At 36.5% G+C, this 21,869-nt stretch overlaps 1 protein-coding gene across 10 annotated transcripts in view; it reads left to right on the top strand.

Moving 5' to 3' along the window:
* ZFAND4 (zinc finger AN1-type containing 4) overlaps positions 1-21,869 on the top strand; it is a 58,472-nt gene that overhangs the window by 18,487 nt on the left and 18,116 nt on the right. For 7 of the 10 annotated variants that reach the window (XM_050805318.1, XM_050805319.1, XM_050805316.1 and 4 more), the window contains exons 3-6: positions 4,250-4,325; positions 5,279-5,346; positions 8,922-9,162; positions 16,938-17,085. In XM_050805318.1, the coding sequence (XP_050661275.1) occupies positions 4,250-4,325; positions 5,279-5,346; positions 8,922-9,162; positions 16,938-17,085 (533 nt within the window). The remainder of the gene's footprint in view (positions 1-4,249; positions 4,326-5,278; positions 5,347-8,921; positions 9,163-16,937; positions 17,086-21,869) is intronic. The other 3 variants (XM_050805325.1, XM_050805324.1, XM_050805321.1) reach the window with 2 other exon arrangements.

Genomic DNA, 21,869 nt, shown 5'->3' with positions numbered 1-21,869 from the left:
TTGCACCATTACACTCCAGCCTGGGCAACAGATGAGACCCTGTCTCAAAAAAAAAAAAAAAAAAAGTTCAGGTTGCTGTCACAGAATACCATAGATTGGATGGCTTAAACAACAGAATTTTATTTCTCACAGTTCTGGAGCTGGGAAGTCCAAGATTACCCACAGGTCTAGGGTCTGGTGAGGGCACTCTTTCTGGTTTGCAGACAGCTGTTTTCTTTCTATATCCTCTCATGGTAAAGAGAGAGAGAGAGGGAGATCATCTCTCTTCTAAGGACACTAATCCCATTCTTGAGGACCCTACCCTCATGATCTAATTACCTCCAAAGACCCCCAACCTTACCTCTGATACCATTATATTGGGTATTTAGGCTTCAGCATATGAATTTGAGTGGGTGAATACAAACACTCAGTCTGTTGCATCATCTGTATCTTTTCTGGTGAAGTGTCTATTCAAATTTTTGTTGTTTTCTTGTTACTGTGTTTTGAGTTCTAATGCTTTTAACTTTTCCATTACAGATTTTTGTTTGTTTGTTTTTGTTTTTGAGACAGGTTCTCACTTTGTTACCCAGCCTGGAGTGCAGTGGCACAATGACAGCTCACTGCAGCTTTGAGCTCTCAGAGACAGGGTTTCACCATATTGGCCAGGCCGGTCTCAAACTCCTGACCTTGTGATCTGCCCACCTCAGCCTCCCAAAGTGCTGATTACAGGCGTGAGCCACCTTGCCTGGCCAATTCCCTCTTCTTCAATCTTTTGGAATAGTTTGAGTAGGATTGGTACCAATTCTTTTCTTTTGTTTTTTTTTGAAACGGAGCCTTGCTCTGTCACCCAGCCTGGAGTGCAGTGGTACGATCTCGGCTCACTGCAACCTCTGTCTCCCGGGTTCAAGCAATTCTTCTGCCTCAGCCTCCCAAGTAGCTGGGACTACAGGTGTGTGAACCACACCCAGCTAATTTTTTGTATTTTTAGTAGAGATGGGGTTTCACTGTGTTAGCCAGGATGGTCTTGATCTCCTGACCTCGTGATCCACCCATCTTGGCCTCCCAAAGTGCTGGGATTACAGGCATGAGCCACCGAGCCTGGCCAGTACCAATTCTTTTTTTTTTTTTTGAGATGGAGTCTGGCTCTGTCGCCCAGGCTGGAGTGCAGTGGCCGGATCTCAGCTCACTGCAAGCTCCGCCTCCCGGGTTTACGCCATTCTCCTGCCTCAGCCTCCCGAGTAGCTGGGACTACAGGCGCCCGCCACCTCGCCCGGCTAGTTTTTTTGTATTTTTTAGTAGAGACAGGGTTTCACCGTGTTCGCCAGGATGGTCTCGATCCCCTGTCCTCGTGATCCGCCCGTCTCGGCCTCCCAAAGTGCTGGGATTACAGGCTTGAGCCACCGCGCCCGGCCTGTACCAATTCTTTGAATGTCTGGTAGAATTAGTCTGTGAATCCATCTAGCCCTGGGCTTTTTTTTGTTGGCAATTTAAAAATTACGGATTCATTGTCACTGCTTGTTATTGGTTCAGGATTTCTATTTCTTCCTTACTTAAGGTAGGAGGATTGTATGTTTCTAGGAGTTTATCCATTTCATCTAGATTGTCTAGGTTGTGTGCATAAAGGTATTTGTAGTAGTCTTGAATGATCTTCTGTATTTCTGTGGTGTAAGTTGTAATGTCTCCATTTTTATTTCTCAGTGAGTTTATTTGCATCTTCTGTTTTCTTTTCTTGATTGATATAGCTAATGGCCTGTGGATTTTGTTTATATTTTCAAAGAACCAACCTTTTGTTTATTGATCTTTAGTATTTTTTTGTTTCAATTCAATTTAGTTCTGCTCTGATCTTTATTTCTTTTCTTCTGCTAGCTGTGGGTTTGGTTCGTTCTTGTTTCTTTAGTTCCTTGAGGTGTGATGTTACACATCAAACTGTGATGTCAGTTTGTGACTTTTCAGACTTTTTGATGTAGGCATTTAGCACTATAAACTTGCCTCTTAGCACTGCTTTTGCTGTATCTCAGAGGTTTAGATAACTTGTATCACTATTATCATTCCTTTGGAAGAATTTCTAAATCTCCATTTTGATTTCAAAATGTTAACCCAAAAATCGTTCAGTAGCAGATTGTTTAATTTCTGTGTATTTGGAGTTGATTTCTAATTTTATTCCACTGTGGTCTGGGGGGATACTTGACAGAATTTTGATTTTTAAAAATTTTTTGAGACTTTTTTGTGCCCTCTCATATGATCTTGGAGTTTCATGTGCTGATGAGAAGAATGTATATTTTTCAGTTCTTTGGTCGAATGTTCTGTAAGTATCTGTTAGTTCTATTTGTTCTAGAGTGCAGTTTAAGTCCATTGTTTCTTTGTTGACTTTCTGTCTTGATGACCTGTCTAGTGCTGTCAGTGGAGTGTTAAAGTCCCCCACTATTGTGTTGTTGTCTATCTCTTTTCTTAGTAGTAATTGTTTTATGAATCTGGGAGCTCAGGAGTTAGGTGCATATATATTTAGGATTGTAATATCTTCTTGTTGGACTGATCTTTTTATCATTATGTAATGACCTTCTTTGTCTTTTTTTTTTTAAATGTTGTTGCTTTAAAGTCTGTTTTATATGATATAAGAATAGCTATTCCTGTTTGCTTTTGATTTCCATTTTAGGCCTTAAATATTAAACTCTTCAGGCCTGATTCATGGTATCTTTTTTTTTTTTTTTTTTTTTTTTTTGAGATGGAGTCTCACTCTGTTGCCAGGCTGGAGTGCAGTGGCGCAATCTCGGCTCACTGCAACCTCCGCCTTACAGGTTCAAGTGATTCTCCTGCCTCAGCCTCCCGAGTAGCTGCTACAATAGGCGCCTGCCACCATGCCTGACTAGTTTTTGTATTTTCAGTAGAGATGGGGTTTCACCATGTTGGCCAAGATGGTCTCAATCTCTTGACCTCGTGGTCTACCTGCCTCGGCCTCCCAAAGTGCTGGGATTACAGGCATGAGCCACTGTACCCAGCCCAATATCTTTCTTTTTTTTTTTCAACTTTTATTTTAGGTTCAGTGGATACATGGGCAGGTTTGTTACATGAGTAAATTGTGTGTTACTGAAGTTTGGTGTATGAATTATCCTGTCACCCAGGATGTGAGCCTAGTACTCGATAGGTAGTTTTTCAACCCACATCCCTTTCCTCCCCATGTAGTCCATAGTGTCTATTGTTCCCATCTTTGTGTCCATATATACTCAATGTTTAGCTCCTGCTTATAAGTGAGAACACACGGTATTTGGGTTTTCTGTTCCTGCATTTGTTCTCTTAGGATGATGGCCTCCAGCTGCATTCATGTTGCTGCAAAGGACATAATTTTATTATTTTTATGGCTGCATGGTGTTCTGTGGTGTATATGCACCACATTTTATTTGTCCAGTCCACTGTGGCGGGGGCGTCTTGATTGATTTCATCTCTTTGGTATTGTGAATAGTGCTGTGATGGACATACCAGTGCATGTGTCTTTCTGATAGAACGATTTATTTTTCTTTGGGTGTATACCCAGTAGTGGGATTGCTGGGTTGAATGGTAGTTCTATTTTAAACTCTTTGAGAAATCTCCACATTGCTTTCCACAATGGCTGAACTAATTTGCATTCCCACCGGCAGTGTATGCGTTCCCTGTTCTCCTCAACCTTGCCAACATCTGTTATTTTTTGACTTTTTAATAATGGCCATTCTGACAGGTGTGAGCTTGTATCTCATTGTGGTTTTGATTTACATTTCTCTAATGATTAGTGATGTTGAGCTTTTAAAATATATTTGTTGGCCACATATATGTCTTTTTTTTTTTGAGAAGTGTCTGTTCATGTCCTTTGCCCATTTTTTAATGGGGTTGTTTTTTGTTTGTTGAATTAAGTTCTTTATAGCATATAGATATTAGACTTTTGTCAGATGCATAGTTTGTGAATATGTTCTCCCATTCTGTAGATCATCTCTTTACTCTGTTGATAGCTTCTTTTGCTGTGCAGGAGCATGTTATCTTGCCTTTTAAAGGGCTCTCTATCTTATACCTTGTTTTAGGACCAGAGAGTTGTTGCAACATCTGTTCTTTTCTACAGTGAATGGATTGGACTATATCTCCTTTTAGGCATGCCTTCTGTAAATTTTAGCACCTAGCATTCAATTTAGAAGAATGTTTAATTTATTAGTACTCTTAGTTCCTTAATGAAATAGATTTGTATCATACTCTTTTGGAGATGCTATTGAATTCTTTTAACACTTTTTTTTAATAACTTTCCCTTAAGGTATTCCCATCTGTCGACAGCACTTAATTTGGAATAACATGGAACTTGAAAATGATTATTGCTTGAATGATTACAAGTGAGTGTAATTGCATATTGGCTGTTTTGTAGGCACTTAGTATTATGACTCCATATGCTAATATTTGTCTTTTGAACTCTTAGATCATGTCTCTTTTTCTTCTGAATAGTTCAGATTCCTAGATTTCATCATACATCCTGAACTTTAGATGCATTAGTTTGTTACTCTATACTACTTAACCTTTATCCTCTGATACGTTTATGTTCCCTTTTCATTTTTCATGTCAAGCTGTTTATCTCTTGCCTTTTGAAATCCTCCTATTATCTTCTTGCCTACTTTGCTCCTTTCTTTGAATATTGAACCATTCCTTCCTGGCCATGTTCCTTTTCTTTCTGTCTTTACAAGAGTTTTGGATAAGAGAGAATTGTTCTTCCCAAAGTCTTTCCTTTCTCATTAAGCCCTGCTTTTGTTACTAAGCAATGCTGTGTGCACCAGTGACTACCAACATACTTTCTGACACTTTGTCTCTCTTTATTTCTCCCCTCTTTCACATAATTCATCACTCCTTTCTTAAGAAAAGGGCAAAAGGATAAGAGGCAGTGTGGAATAGCTGTAAGAGCACTGAGAGTCAGGAGACCTTGTTATTTTTCTATTTTCTATTTTATTAAATAGATTTGCTATTTTCTACACTTTGGGTCTTGGGCAAGCCACTTTTGTTCTCTGGGCCTCCTTGTCCTTAATGTGAAATGAACAAGCTAAAACACATGGTCACAGCGGTCTTTTCCAGTATGTTTATTCTTGGATTTCTTTATGGCTTATGAGAATTTGTTTCACTTCTTTTATTATTTGTACCAATAAATACGTTAACATTTTATATGTATTTACATTGCTATATCTTTTTATATTTTAGAGAGTAGGCACTCTCCCTGATAAGCCAGCATGTAATTATGTGTACATTTAGCACTGAATGCATTTTGATGATTATGATTTATTTTTGTGTTAACTCTCCACAGCATTTCAGAAGGGTGTACCTTAAAGCTAGTTTTGGCTATGCGTGGCGGACCTATAAATACTAGAAGAGGTAGGCATATATATACATATATATATATATATATAAAAGCAATTTGACAGTAACATTCTTTATGTCAGTTAGTATTTTTATAGCCTCAGGTTTCATTTAGGTTTCCTTTCTGCTATTAGGTCTTAGAAAAATCACATTTAGTTCTCTAGGCATTGTTCTTTAAAACCTAAATGCCTAGAGGCTGGAACTCTAAAATACAATTCAGAAAAATCACCTGATTCCTGGTCCAATTCAGGGAGATTTAAAAATAAACCTTTTGCCGATATAGGGAACAGAAATGGAATGACATACTGTAAGTATTATGTTACCATTGTGTTTAGTTTCATAGGAATCTTGTTTATTTTTAAATCTACCAGATCTTCAATTCCTGAGATTATGATTGTTTTGCAAAATTCCAACATTGCCTGTTTACTTGGTTTGTGATACATCTGGGTTTCATGGATATTATCATGGCCCTGTTGCATCCTTTCTCAGAATATAAGTAGTTCTGAAATCCAGTCATTCATTCAACAAATACATATTGAGCATCTACTAAATGGTCAGTGCAATGTTCCAAGTATAGTAGACATGGGAGAGAAAGTCTCTGCTTCATGACAGTGCCTACAATAAATGTGTAAAGAGTCGATGTAACTCCTAATGGTTGTAAGTGCTATGCAGAAAACAGGGTAGGAAGGGCCCTCAAAAAAGATGACATTAGTGGAGACTTGATTGATGAGAGGGTTTTATTAAGCACAAGAAGAGCAGGCAGTATTCACATTGGTCCCTGAGTCAGGTGTGTCACATGAATTCCCATCAAGTGGAGGAGACTAGTCAGAGTGTCCTCTTCTGTGGACCTCATTTTGAGGAAGGCTTTCAGATTTATTTGATCCTTCACTAACCAGAAAACTGAAGGATAAGTATTGATTCTACTCCTGGCTTGCTTCCACATGTCAAATTATATCCCTATGTTTCATAATTTTGGTTAGAAAATAGGATTATTACTATCTTTTTCTTAGCTACCTCAAGAGGATTTAATGAGATATGCTACTTTGGCTGTTGAACTGCTTTTTATAGGTTAGAGAAAAACAAAGTTAGTAATGTTAGGGCCTGTTAATGCTCCTGATATCAGAGACTTTTAATTAATTGGATTTAAGTAATTGTCCTATGTGACATTTATAGTAATAACTATATGATGTTTATAGGAATAACTCTTGGGAGTAGCACGAGAACCCTATGTTTACTAAGCCATTATATTAAGAGAGAATTATATACTGTTTAATGCCATGTGAATTCTATTGTATTACATTTTTGAAAGTTGGTTATTTGTGTATAATACTACTTTAAACCAGAGTGTCTAATCAAAACACCTACTTTTCTTATTAGAACTAAAATTATTTTATATGTTTATGAGGAGTGTGATACAGATTCTGAGATAAACTTTTTTTTTTTTTTTTTTTTTTGAGATGGAGTCTTGCTCTGTTGCCCAGGCTAGAGTGCAGTGGCTTGATCTCAGCTCACTTCAACCTCTGCCACCTGAGTTCAAGTGATTCTCCTGCCTCAGCCTCCTGAGTAGCTGGGATTATAGGCGCTGGGATTATAGGCCCTGGGATTGAGGTCAGGAGTTTGAGACCAGGTTGGCCAACATAGTGAAACCCCATCTCTACTAAAAATTCAAAAATTATCTGGGCATGGTGGCGGGCTACTCAGGAGGCTGAGACACAAGAATTGCTTGAACATGGGAGACACAGGTTACAGTTGAGTGAAGATTGCGCCACTGCACTCCAGTCTGGGTGACAGAGCAAGACTCCATCTCAAAAAAAAAAAAAAAAAAAGTTTGCCTCAGAATCTGTATCACACTCTTCATAAACATATGAGTGAGTGAGTGAGACTCTGTCTCAAATAAAGAATACAAATAAAAAGATAAAAATTATTTTTGAAATAACCATTATCCAAGCAGCATAGAAAGATTAAAATTAGTTTCTTTTCTAGAACTAAATTGTGCCCAGTGCATATCAAACTTCATATATATTGTTTTATAGCTGGTAAAATCTGAAAGATTTTTCTGTTGTGAGAAGATACACACATACACCTGCCTGAGTAAGGCACCCTGTGCTGGTTTAGGAAAGGCTTTCATGTGACTGTGGTAATGGCTATAGCAATATCTACAAAAATAGGCATAATTTTTATTTCTTTTTTGTTGTGTTTTGTTATTTTTTTTTCCCCCAAAGGTCTGCCCTCCCATCCAAATTTTTATCTCTGGACGTAATATGGAAAGTGGAGCATTAACTTACAAAGGGCAAGAAGTTGTTTGAAAAGTGTCTTTTAATATTTATACATTTTTGGCCTATGAAAGTAAATAAAAACATCCAAATAACTATTTTCATAAAGCAAGCTAAATCATAAGATTTTTGTGTTAGTAATAGTGTTATTGAATTTAGGCTATGGAAACATCTTTGATGTTTTTACCTTACTGCTTTCCAAGTTTAATACTTTCCTATTGCTGCAGCTTCTTTTTAAAGGATTGTAGAGCACCACGATTCTGTTAATAAATAAATGAAAGTTATGCAGCTTGGGAAATCTTTGCCTCTTTTAGGAGAAAGCAGATGTTTCTGCAGTATGATGAGAATGTCTTTGGGAGAGAACTTTTATTTTTTCCTGGAACTGTTGCAATTTTAGTACATTAAGTGACTCCCTCATGTTCTAAGTTATTATGTACTTTTAATTACTTCACGTCAAGAAACAGCTCTCAGAATCAGCGTTTATATAAAACCAGAAAGAAAAAAATAAGTCTGCTTACTTCTAATTTCTTAGATATGTCTCCTAATTATGTATTTGTGTGGTGTGTCCTTTTTTTTTTTTTGAGATGCAGTCTCCCTCTGTCGCCAGGCTGGAGTGTAGTGGCGCAATCTCAGCTCACTGCAACCGCCGGCCCCTGGATTCAAGCAATTCTCCTGCCTTACCCTCCTGAATAGCTGGGACTACAGGTGCACGCCACCATGCCCAGCTAATTTTTGTATTTTTTTTAGTAGAGACGGGGTTTCACCATGTTGGCCAAGATGGTCTCGATCTCTTGACCTCATGATCTGCCTGCCTCGGCCTCCCAAAGTGCTGGGATTACAGGCATGAGCCACCACATACGGCTGTGTCTGTGTACTTTTAATCTAAAGTAAGTGGGATTTATGTTGATTTTAATTATTGTTGGAACCAATATTTGAAAATATAGGGAGCAGAAAGTATATAGTAAAAGAATTGTTGATAGTAATGTCATAGAATCAGCAAATATACAGACTCTAGTGGCACAGGGAAAAAAATATAGACTATAATGGCATAGGACAAAAAACCCTCATGTTTTGGTTTAGCTCTGTCTTTGAACATAGTAACATAATCATGCATTTCGTTTGTTTGTTTCTTATTAATACAACATAAGGAATGCTATATTAACTCTAGAAAGATCAGAAACTTATTTGAAGAATATCATGTTTATATTATATGCACAGGGCTGTTGTTCAAATTCAGTACATTATATCCTGTCACTACTGTGCCCAGATGCATAAAACTTGATCCAAATCGAAGACTTATCAATTTTCCATTTGTAGTTCCTACAGAAGATCCACTTAGGAAGATGGCAGAGTACTTGGATTCCAGTCGAGTTGAGGTCTGGGAGAAGACCTCCTGCAACAAACAAGTTACATTTTTGGTGTACCGAGAAGGAGATCAATTGAATTTCTTTCCTGCAGTAGATAGGGGAGATGGCACTTTAACACCGTTATCTGACTCTTCAAAGAAAATAGGTTTTCATTTGCATATCTTACGGAGAAAAGGAGAACATCGTATGAGGTACTCCATAAACTTTTGTTTACCTTGTGTTGTCAAAATAATCTATATATATTAACAAATGTCATGCATCTCATTCCTACCCCAGCCCCCAATATATAAGTCTGAAATTGTCCTTCATATGATTGATATGATAAAACTGAGGTTTTTTTTACAGAGTGGGATGTTTTCATAAAAAGATTTGTTTCTGTTACTCTGTGAAACTCTAAGATGCCTAATAGATTATAGAATCCTGTCATAATAGTGTGTTATACAACCTTAGCATAATAGAAAGGGTTAAACCTGAAGTTGATACCTTTTTTTCTAAATTTAAGTCTGCTGCTTAAAGGCGGATAAATCTCTTTATTTCTCTGATCTTGTTTTCCTATTCTATAAAAGGGAGAGAAATTGTAATATTCTAAAATCAGGAGGAGAAACCCTACAGATATTTAGCTAAGCAATAGAAAAATTAGAGAATTGGACAAGGCAACCTCTCAGTTAGTTGCTGTGCATTCTGAGTTACTATGATTGTTTATCTTCTTTCACTTCAAGTTATTAAGCATTCACTCACCGAACTTTTATGGCCATTCATTGAGCAAGGCACTGATGATGTAAAGATGATTTTTCCTACCTTCATGGAGCATGCAGTCTGCTATAAAGAGTATCGGTGATATAATGTTGGTGATGTTATAAAAAGATATCAGGATCTCTGGGAGAATAGGTGAGAGGGCCTTTATTATGCATGAAAGGCAGAGAGTTAGACACAACCTCTGAGAAGCTGTGACCCTAAAAGGGGAGTGGAGTTTGCCAAGCAGACAGAGAAAGGGAAGGTGTTACAGGTCCTGCAAAATAAAAAGGTAGTGGTGAAATCATTTAAAGAAAAAACAGCTTGTAGTTTGGAGAACAGTTTCTGTGGGTCAGGAGTCCAGGCACAGCATCACTGTGCTCCAAGTCTCACAATCTGGAGTCAAGGTGTCAGCAAGTCTCTTATCAGGAGGCTTGACTGGGGAGGAGAATCTACTTACAAGGTCACTCTTATTGCTGGCATAATTCATTTCCTTTCAGTTATATGATGGAGGGCCCAGTTTTTTGCTGGCTGTTGACTAGAGGCTGCCCTCAGCTCCCTCTTGATGAATTCAAAACTGGCTGATTTAGGGCCTAAATTACATCTGCAACGTCCTTTGCCATATTCAGTTGGCTAGAAGCAAGACGTCCATCATGCCTAGGCTCAAGGATAGGAAACCATATTTGATGTGAACACCAGGGGTCAAGAGTCAGAGAGATTCTCCTCGGATTCTGCCTACCACAGAGTGTTATGTGAAAGAAAGATTAGACTCAATTTTTTGTGGCCTCAGAGAGCAGACTGTGACACATGGGTGTTACCTGTTGACTTTAATATGTCAGCATCTGGTTAGCACTACAAACTTGGCATAAACCATGGGCAAGAAATGGAGGAGGTAGCAGTGAGGGTTACAGCCTTAGGCCATTAATAGAATGTCTTCATACCACTTTTGCCATGTGTTGGCTCACTGTTTAGTTTTCTTCCCTAGTACACACTCTTTTGGCTCCCTTTTCCTAAAGGAAACCCAAGCTCCTCAGCTTAGTGTATGAGTCCTTTGACAACCTGTCACCATAGTTTTCCAGGTCTTTTCATTATGCTGTGTTTTTATACACCTTTTCCCTTTTTCTTAAAACGTCGTTTTCTCCTCTTACTCCAGCTTCTCCTCAGCCAACTTCTATTTGTTTTTATGACTCAGCTCAAATGTCATCATGGAATTTAATTAGAACTGTCTTATTGTTCATCACAAGATAATTTATTTATTTTTTCTTCCTTTGTATTCATTTACAATAATTGGACAAGGAAAGGGATGGATGAATGAGAAAGAGGAGTAGAAAACGATCTGGTCATACCATGAAGGACATTTATCTTTCCTGTTCTAGAAGAGGCTTTCCTAGTCTACAACAAAGGTAGCAAACTTCTTCTGTAAAGGTGTGCAGATAGTAACTATTTTAGGATTTTTAGGCCAAGATACAGCATTAAGGATATTAAATAGGTACTTATGTAACGAGAGAAAACAGATCTCCACAAAACTTTTACTAACAAAGTTCAAAATATAAGACTAACAATTGGGTACTTTTCTTCTGTTTGTACCACAGAATTCCAGAAGAATGGAATTCTTTTTCATGGGAATAATGTTTTACCTAATTGAGGTTGAAAGTTAGTGTTGCCCATCAAATTTGCAAGGTCAATTGCAAAAGTCCACTTGTTAATACTGATCTGTAATGAGATTTTGTGTATTTTATCTTAGAAAAATTTTTTTTCACACAGTTAGGTACTGTCAGATACTGCTATCAGTCCATGAGCACATTATTTTATTGAGCATATTGATCATTTGTAAGACATTTATAAAATTCTATCAGATCTTCTCTTGCTGTTTGCCCTGGAAGCTCCTCAGTTCCACATTTAAATGAATTTTGAAATAGGACATTTTTTGGAAATTGCCCTGAGGTATAAAATCACTGCTAGACCTATAGCTTGAGCTCAGAAATATATCTGCTGCAAATTTCTATGGGAATAGAGATATTACCTAATTTCAAATTTTGAAAGCATGGGAATGATTGCAGCTTGCTATTACATGCAATTCAAACATTAGTTGTTGTTAACATGACATTATTGCAGTATATGTTTCACATATAAACATTGTTTTATTTTGTAATTTTAGGTTAAATTCATTACGAAACATGAAGTCCACATTAAAATTAATTTCCAAAGACAATTAAAAAATTTAAAAAGTGTTTGATAATAGTAGTTAAGGCCAGTTCTTCTCATTCAGAGTTCCTGAGCTAAAAAAAATCATAATGAAACTTTATTACCAGTAAGCCACCAAACTGATGATGGATAAGTCCATGAAACAATTGAAGTTTACCATTAACACTGCTGGTTTAATAACACAGGATAGATTCAGATATTTACCATGAAATACCTGCTGATGAATAACTGTATACTTTAAATACCTTACATGTTTAAAGGGCATGGTGGCTCACACCTGTAATCCCAGCACTTTTGGAAGATGGGTGAATCTCTTGAGTCCAGGAGTTTGAGAAGCCCGTGCAACACGGTGAAACTCCATCTCGAAAAAAACTAGCTGGGCCTGGTGGCACACACCTGTAGTCCCAGCTACTTCGGAGGCTGTGGTGGGAACATTGCTTGAGCCTAGGAGTTGAGGTTGCAGTGAGCCGAGATCGCACCACTGCACTCCAGCCTGGGTGACAGAGTGAGACCCTGTCTCAAAAAGACAAAAAAAAAAAAAAAAAAAAAAAAAAGACCTTACATGTTCACTAACTCTATAAATTTGTCCAACTAAGTTTTTTTTTTTCTGTTCCACACATCACCCCATCAGTCATAGCAGAGTTCACTTAAAGTTGTACTAAATTAATGTTTTAGCAATTTATTTGAAAATATTCTCACCTGTAGTAGCTTCATGCAGACTATTCATAGGGGCCAACTCTTCAGTCACTTCAAACTTGGTAATGATGCCCTCAATAAATAGTAACACAGAGCAATATGGGTGATACATGTCAGCTCATCAAAAAACAAGGAAAATGACTCAATCATTTACCTTATTTTTAAATCAGCTGTTGACGTTGCTTCCAACGCTGTCAACTTTTTGCGAAATTGTTCCTGCTGAAAAAGTGACCTTTAAACAAGTTTATTTTCTCAGGACGTACTTCCTCAACTGCTATGATCAATAATGAATTAATTCACTATTGATAAGTAGCTTTCCTTGCTTGGCTAGCAGATATAAACAATCGGAAACTTCTTTGGTTATAGCTTCATTTTCATTTTTTATTTTTGTAAAGAAATTCTGCTGTGATGTAAATTGTAAATGTGATGTAAATTGTACTATGATGTAAATTGTAAATTTTCTAATTTTTCTGACTGTTGCTTTCCTGCAAGTTGGGAATATTGTGATGAACGCCTAACCTGGTAATGCTTATTTATGCTGTTTTCCTTTAGCATAGCTATAGTGTCACTGCATAATAAGCATCATGCTTTGCTATCTAATTGCTAACAAATAGTCCACTCTATGGAACCTTAAAATGGCAACATTTGAAATCTACTTTTCTTGTTTGACAAGGTTGGGTGTACACTAATAAAAGTCACAGAATAGCAATATACATGGCACTCAAAATGCTGTTGAATTATGACTGTGTCACAGTGATTTGTAGTTTCCCATATCACAATGTAGCGCAACGAGAGAACCACATAAAATCTGTCATAGCTACTCAATTCTGCCATTGTAGGCAAAAGCAGCCATTTGTAATACATGATTGGGTGAATGTGGCTGTGTTCCAATAAAACTTTATTTATGAACTCAAATTTGAATTTTATTTACTTTTCATGTGTTACGAAATACCCTTATTTGGAGTTTTTTCGATTAATTAAAGTTCATAAACCATTCTTAGCTGATGGGCCACACAGAAATAGAAATAGGTGGTGGGGCAGATTTGACCCATGACCATGGTTTGCTGGCTCCTACTCTAGAAAGGAAGAGGTAGAATTGAGTGTTAATTTGTTTCATTCTGACACAAAATTCAGCATCAGTCTTTTCTTAGTCTCAAATCTTTTTAGTGGATCATGCCACCTTACTGGGATTTTTTTGTTTGTTTGTTTGTTTTTTGAGATGGAGTCTTGCTCTGTTGTCCAGGCTGGAGTACAGTGGGGCTATCTTGGCTCACTGCAACCTCTGCCTCCCAAATTGAAGCGATTCTCCTGCCTCAGCCTCCCGAGTAGCTGGAACTACAGGCATATGCCACCACGCCCGGCTAATTTTTTTGTAGTTTTAGTAGAGATGGGGTTTCACCGTGTTAGCCGGGATGATCTCGATCTCTTGTCCTGGTGATCCGCCCACCTCGGCCCCCCAAAGTGCTGGGATTATAGGCGTGAGCCACTACGCCTGGCCTGGGATTTTTTAAGCAGAAAGATAAGGAGACATTGTAAGACTTAATGGTAAATTGTGAAAGTTAAATGAGTTCTTGGCTTTGGGATGTACAGATTTCATGTTTGAATAATATTACATTTGCCCATCTCGTATCCTTTAATCCTATCATTAAATCAAAAGATTTAAATATGATATTTAAATATAAAGAAAGCCATTTCAGATTAAATTTATAAATTACTATGTTAACCTAATCTAGTTAACATTTTTCATCTGAAAAAAATTTGTGATTGGCTTCTAACTCATCTCATGAATCTATACTTCATGAGAGAAAACACAATAATGTGGTTCTTTGAAAAAAAAGGTGAACTTAAAAGTGCTTTTATACTCTAAAATGAGTCCAGTGATTTATCATTATTGTTCTTTTATATATGTATATACTACATATTATATATATAAAAGATATATATGTGTGTATGTATGTGTGTGTGTATATGTATATATTCCATGAGAGAATAGGTCTTTTCAAGACAGTAATGTTGAATCAGAAACTTTTTTCAGTATTCAATAAAGATACTTAAAATGCCACAGGGTAACTCAGAAGTATTTAAGATTAAAATATTGCAAGGTAACAGAGTAGTGTATACTTGAGTTATTCCTTCTAACTCCACAGGGTGAAATGACAAAAATCTTCATACACCCTTCCTCTTCAGGTATTGTGTAGTTGGCCTTGAGACAGAAGCCTTCACACAGTAGAAGTTCTGGCACTCATTTGGGTGCACAAGCATGATGCAGTAAGGCCTTTTGGTGCCTGGGGAAGCAATGAGTGGTAGTAGGAAGAATCAGCTTGGGAACCAGACAGATGGGGGATTTGAATCTTAGGTCTGCTGTCGATAGCTTTCTGATCTTGCGCCAAATCACTTAACCTCTCTCACCTGGAGTTTCTCCATTAATAAAATCGGCTATAATATCTACCTCATGTAGTTTTGTGAGAATTAGGAATAATGTGTGGGAAGTGCCTGGCAGAGCAGGCATTCAGTAAATGGCAGGCAATGTTATTACTTCAGTGTTGTACTTGTGTTGGTTATCATACTGTGGTAGCCATGTTGTAGTAGGTAACTGTGACTTTCATAAGTCAAGCATCACAGACTGAATTGGTTGTGGAGACTAGTCCTACATTCTTCCTTCTGATGCTATTACCCATGCGTGTAGTGCGTGTAATTAACCCACAGTTTCAGAGCATTTCATGTTGCACCATATAAAATGTAGGAATGGGGCTGTCTACTCTCTTTTTTGCCCTTGTGTGGCAATAATATGTGCTTCAGAAACATTAAGGAATATATCCTATTAAGGCTATCCTAAATTGTTTCCATTTCTTACAACCGTATAAAATGGGAAATTTTATTAACCCTCATACTTCCATAGTGTGGATAACCTAGTTTTCCTATAAGTAAATCTGCATAAAAACTAATATGTATTCTTATTCTGCTTTATTTAAAGTTTTAATCGTTCTCCAAATGTGCTGAACTTGTATTTTATCAAATCCTTGCCATTCTAATTTTCCCATTATAGAAAAGATAAATGAAATTTCAAAATCTTTGTGTTCAGTTCATCAAACATTTATTGGCTATGTGCCAAGCGCTGTGCCTGGTGCAGACTAAGAAGATAAAATCTAATATCTGCTTTCAACTTGCTTACGTATGGGTGAATAAGGGGCAAAACAAACATGTAAATATAAATATGAGGATAGTGTGATACATCATTATGCAATCAAAGAGGAAGGGTTCCAAATATTAATTACATTGAAATATGAATAACGTCACTGTGGTTGATCAGTAATTGAAATGTTTAACCTGTTTAATGGCTTGTATCATGACTTGACTGGATGTCTTTTTTCTTGTTAAAATCTATGCTATTCTAGGTTTTTACATTTTCAAACATACTTAGAAAAATTTTAAGTTATTTCTACTTAAGAAAATTTATTAGCTGGGCGCAGTGGCTTACACCTGTAATCCCAGCACTTTGGGAGGCCGAGGTAGGTGGATCACGAGGTCAGGAGATCAAGACTGTCCTGGCTAACATGGTGAAACCCCGTTTCTACTAAAAATACAAAAAATTAGCCGGGTGTGGTGGCACACACCTGTAGTCCCAGCTACTCGGGAGGCCGAGGCAGGAGAATCGCTTGAACCTGGGAGGCAGAGGTTGCAGTGAGCCGAAATTGCACCCTGCACTCCAGCCTGGTGACAGAGTGAGACTCCATCTCAAAAAAAAAAAAAAAAAAAAGTGTGTGTGTATGTATATATATACACATACACACATATATATATTTGCCCTTTAAGAATAGCCTTAAGAATAGAAAGTGATGACACCTGTGCATGAATTCTTTTTTTTTTTTTTTTAGTGAGAATCCCCTCAGGATGACTAAAAATGTATACTACTCTCCCATGCCAATTTTTAAAAAATTCTGATTCATGGAAATCTCATCAACCTGTTGTCTGGGTTGCATAATTATCAGCCTTGCCTGATAAAATGAAATCAGACATTCTCAAGGAAATGGATTTTGCCTCTTTGGGAATGATATGACAGGTGCCAAAACGTCTTCATTTATGATATGCTGAATTCGGAGAAGCTCAGCTATACTAGATTTTCAGTAATGCTAGATCATAATATTTATTCCCATTTCATTTTTTCTTTTAAGAAGTACATTCTTTGAAGTATATTTTCCTTGCATTGACATTGACAAAATGGAAGTAGTGTTTTATCATTAGTAACTTCTATAGATTGCTGTTTCATACAGAGTATTTTTAGTGACTGAGCAGGTATCAGAAAAATTTCAAGTAGTTATTGTTTTCTTTTCAGTGGTGGTTCTATGTATAATTCGGATACAGATGAGGATGAAGAAACTGAGCCTTCTTCTTCTGGGCAACAGATAATTGAAAATTCAATAACTATGAATAAGATGAAGCTGCTAAAGGCTAAGATGAAGAATATGAATCTCAGCAAAAAGGTGAAGCTGTTGGCATTTGGCCAGGCTTATCTCTCGCTTACCCCTGCAGGGCACTCAGCAATGAGGTCTGTTGGTCATTGTGAAAATATTATAAAGTATTATTCATTTCAGGTTTCTGGCCTCAGTTATTTATTAAACTTCTAAAAGGGATAAATTGTTTTTTTTAGATTAGAAGCACACCTGAAGGGATTATGCTGCACTTAATATAATTCATTATTTTAAAGATCATTCTGGGTCTAAGAAGGATAAAAAAAGAGAGCTTAATCTTAATCTTGCAATAATTACTTTTTAAAAATATGTTAATAGTTATTTATTGTGGATAAAGATATCTACTATTTAGTAGATAGTGTCAGTTTTCCAAAGTGATTGAACCAGTTTACATTCTTTACAACAGTGAATGAGAGTTGCCGTTTTCCCATATTCTTCCCAGTATTTGGCATGGTCCTTTGTAATTTTTGTAATTCTACTTTGTAGTGGCATCACATTGTGGTTTTAATTGCATTTCTCTGATGAGACCTGGAAGGTTGAGCACCTTTCATATGTTTATTGGGCATTTGGATATGCTTTTTAATAAAACACCTATATTTTTCCATTTTTCTATTGGGTTGTATGTTTTTTGTTACAGAATTTTTTTGGAGTTTTATATATATTCTAGATAAAAGTCCTTTGTTTCATATTACCACTTTATTGCTTTCCTTTTTACTCTATTAATGGTTCCCTTCCTTTTAATATATAATAAAATTCAAAAATCTTTAATATACGACATGATGAATTTTTACATTTATATACACTCATGTAGACACAACCCAAATTAAAATAGGACCTTTCACTCCAGAATGTTACCTCATAATATTTCCCAGTTAATATCTACCTTTTCCCACTCTCAGAAATAACTACTGTTCTTACATCTATTACCATAAATATGTTTTTCCTATTCCTGAAATTTATATAAATGGAATCATAGAGAATATGGTCTGGTTTCTTTTGTTCAACATATTTGTTTGATTTATCCATGTGGTTGCATGTATCAGTTAATTCTTTTTTATTGTTGTGTACTATTGTACTATGTGATTGATTTACCTCAATTTGCTTCTCTCTTTTCCTTTTGATGGACATTTGAGTTGTCTCTAGCTTTTGGCTTTTATCAGTAAACCTGCTTTGAATATTCTCATACATTCTTTGGTGGACATATGCGCTTGTTTCTTTGGAGCATATACCTAGCAATGGACTTTCAGAGTCAGAGGAAAGATATGTGTTTAACTTTAGTATTATGCCAAACAATTTTGCCAAGCATTTGAACCAATTTACACTCTTACCAGCAATGTGAGAGTTCTAGTTTATGCCACATTCTTGCCAACACTTGATATTGTCAGTCCTTTTAATTTTAACCATTCTGGTGACTGTGTAAATGGTTTTCATTTATATTTCTCTAATGAGGAATAATGCTGACTTTTCATGTGATTATTGACCATTAAGATTTTTTTTTTGTGTGAAGTGCCTGTTCAAGTCTTTTGTTTATTTTTAAATTGAGTTCTCTGCCTTTTGCTTATTGATTTCTAGGCATTTTTGTATACTGTGGATACAAGTCCTTTGTCAGATACGTGGGTTGCAGATATTTCTAACACTCTTTGGTGACTTGTTCTTTTACTTTCTTATTCTTTTGGTGAATGTTTTTAATTCTATTCTAATTTATCAGTTTTGCTTTTGTTTTTTTTTTTTGAGATGGAGTCTCACCCTGTCGCCCAGGCTGGAGTGCAGTGGTACGATCCCTGCTCACTGCAACCTCCACCTCCCGGGTTCAAGCAATACTCCTGCCCCACCCTCCCGAGTAGCTGCGATTACAGGCGCGTGCCTCCGCGCCTGACTGATTTTTGTATTTTTAGTAGAGATGGGGGTTTCACCTTGTTGGTCAGGCTGGTCTCGAACTTTTGACCTCGTGATCCACCCGCCTCGGCCTACCAAAATGCTGGGATTACAGGTGTGAGCCACTGTGCCCAGTTTGCTTTTATGGTTATCATTTTTGATAACCTTTTGATGAAATATTTTCCTACCACAGGTCTTAAAGCTTTATGATTGTTTTTCTCTCACTTAGGTTTAGTCCAGCTGAATCTTTTTTTTTTTTTTTTTTTGAGACGGAGTCTTGCTCTGTCACCAGGCTGGACTGCAGTGGCACAATCTTGGCCCACTGCAACCTCCACCTCCTTGGTTCAAGCAATTCTTCTGCCTCAGCCTCCTGAGTAGCTGGGACTACAGGCATGTGCCACCATGCCTGGCTAATTTTTGTATTTTTAGTAGAGATGGGGCTTTGCCATGTTGGCCAGGCTGGTCTCAAAGTCCTGACCTCAGGTAGTCCTCCCGCCTTGGCTTCCCAAAGTGTTGGGATTACAGGCGTAAGCCACGCGCCCAGCTGAAATTTTTTTGATATAATGTAAAGATCTTTTTTTTTTTTCAGTTGGAGAACAATTGACCTAGCTCTATTAAGAAAAAAAATCCTTTCTTTACAGTCCTAAATATTTATGCACCTAATAATAGAACTTCAAAATACATGAAGCAAATTCTACAAAGAAATAAACAAATACTTTTGTTCAAAGATTCCTACATCCCACTCTCAAAAATCGATGGAACAGATAGAAAATCAGTGGATTTAGGAGACTTGAACAACACTATCAACCTACTTGACCCAACTGCCATTTACAGTATGCTCTACCCAAAACAGCAGAGTACACATTTCTTTTTAAGTGCATGTAGAACATTTACCAGGGTAAACCATATTGTGTGCCATAAAACAGGTTCAATTTTTTTTTTTTTTTTTGAGACAGAATCTTGCTCTGTCCTCCAGACTGAAGGTCAGTGGCACAATCTTGGCTCACTACAATCTCCACCTCCTAGGTTGAAGCGATTGTCTTGCCTTAGCCTCCCGAGTAGCTGGGACTACAGGCTCATGCCACCATGCCTGGCTAATTTTTTGTATTTTTAGTAGAGACGGGGTTTCATCATGTTGGTCAGATTGGTCTTGAACTCCTGACCTCAAGCAATCTGCCTGTCTTGGCCTCCCAAAGTGCTGGGATTACAGGTATGAGTCACTGAGCCCAGACCAGTTTCAAATAAATTATAAAAGATTCCAAATAATACAAAAATGCTCTCTGATTACAATGGAATAAAATTAGAAATCAATAATAGATATTATATCTATAGATATAGATATTATATCTGATATTTGATATAATATCAAATATCAGACAGAAAACCGTCTGATATTTGAAAATAACACACTTCTAAGTAACTGATAGTCAAAAAGTCCAAAGAGAAATAAGAATTATTTTACACTGAATAAAAATATTCTGATATTGCGATGAATTGATTTTTTAAAAATGTGAAATATTCTTGCATTGTTAGAATGAACCATTCTTGGTTGTGATGTATTTTCCTTTTCATTTCTTTAGATTTAAATTATTAATATTTTCTTTAGGATTTTTGCATTAGGATTTTGTTCATGAGAGAAATTTTGATCTATATTTTTATTTCTTTTCCAATGTACAGTAAGGTTGAAAGAATTTTACCATTAACACTTATTTATCTAATACCTAGATTCTACCATTAAAAATTTTAAAATTTTATGTTTAATTGTAAAATACATATGACATAAAATTATCTTTACCATCTTAAGTGTACACACAGTTCAGTAATGTTAAGTGTATAACACGTTGTTGTGCAACCAATCTCTAGAAGTTTTTTATCTTATAAAATTGTCATAATGTGTCAGAATTTCCTTCTTTTCTAAGGCTGGATAATATTTCATTGTATGGCTGTATACCATATTTTTTAAATCCATTTATTCCTCAGTGGACACTTGGTTTGCCCCCATCTTTTAGGGCTATTGTGAATAATGGTGCTATGAACATAAGTATACAAATATCTCTGTGAGACCCTACTTTCAGTGTTTTCTTTGAGTAGTTTCATCGTTTCAGATCTTAGAGTTAAGTCTTTAGTTCATTTAGATTTGATTTTTGTATATGGTGAAAAATGAGGGGTCTAATTTCATTCTTCTGCATGTGGATCCCGTTTTCCCAGCATCATTTATTGAAGAGACTGTCCTTTCCTCAGTGTATGTTCTTGGCACCTTTATCAAAAATAAGTTCACTGTGGGTCTGTGGACTTGTTTCTGGTTTCTCTATTCTGTTCCATTGGTTGTGCATCTATGGTCATGTCAGTACCATGCTGTTTTGGTTACTGTAGCTCTGTAGTATAATTTAAAGTCAGATAATTATGATTCCTCTAGTTTTGTTCTTTTTGCTTAGATGGCTTTGACTATTCTGTGTCTTTTGTGGTTCCATGTCAATTTTAGGATTATTTTTTCTGTTTCTGTGAAAAATGTCATTGGTATTTTGATAGAGATTATGTTGAATTTGTAGATCGCTTTGGGCAGTATGGACATTTTAACAATATTAATTCTTCCAACTCATGAACATGGAATATTTTTTTCATTTTTTTGTGTCCTCCAATGTTTAATAGCTTTCATTATAGAGATCTTTGACTTCTTTAGATAAGTTTATTCCTAGGTATTTTATTTTACTTTATTTGTAGCTATTGTAAATGAGATTACTTTCTTGATTTTTCTAGATTATTCACTGTTGGCATATAGAAATGCTACTGGGTTTTATATGTTGATTTTGTATCCTGCAACTTTACTGAATGTGTTTATCAGTTCTAATCATTTTTTTGGTGGAATCTTTTGGTTTTTCCAAATACAAGATCATATTATCTGCAATCAAGGATAATTTGAC

This window comes from Macaca thibetana, chromosome 9 (genome assembly GCF_024542745.1).
Source record: "Macaca thibetana thibetana isolate TM-01 chromosome 9, ASM2454274v1, whole genome shotgun sequence".
In the NCBI taxonomy this organism is placed as follows: Eukaryota; Metazoa; Chordata; class Mammalia; order Primates; family Cercopithecidae; genus Macaca; species Macaca thibetana.
The sequence above is the reverse complement of the archived record's forward strand: the minus strand, read 5'-3'. Positions and strand labels throughout refer to the sequence as shown.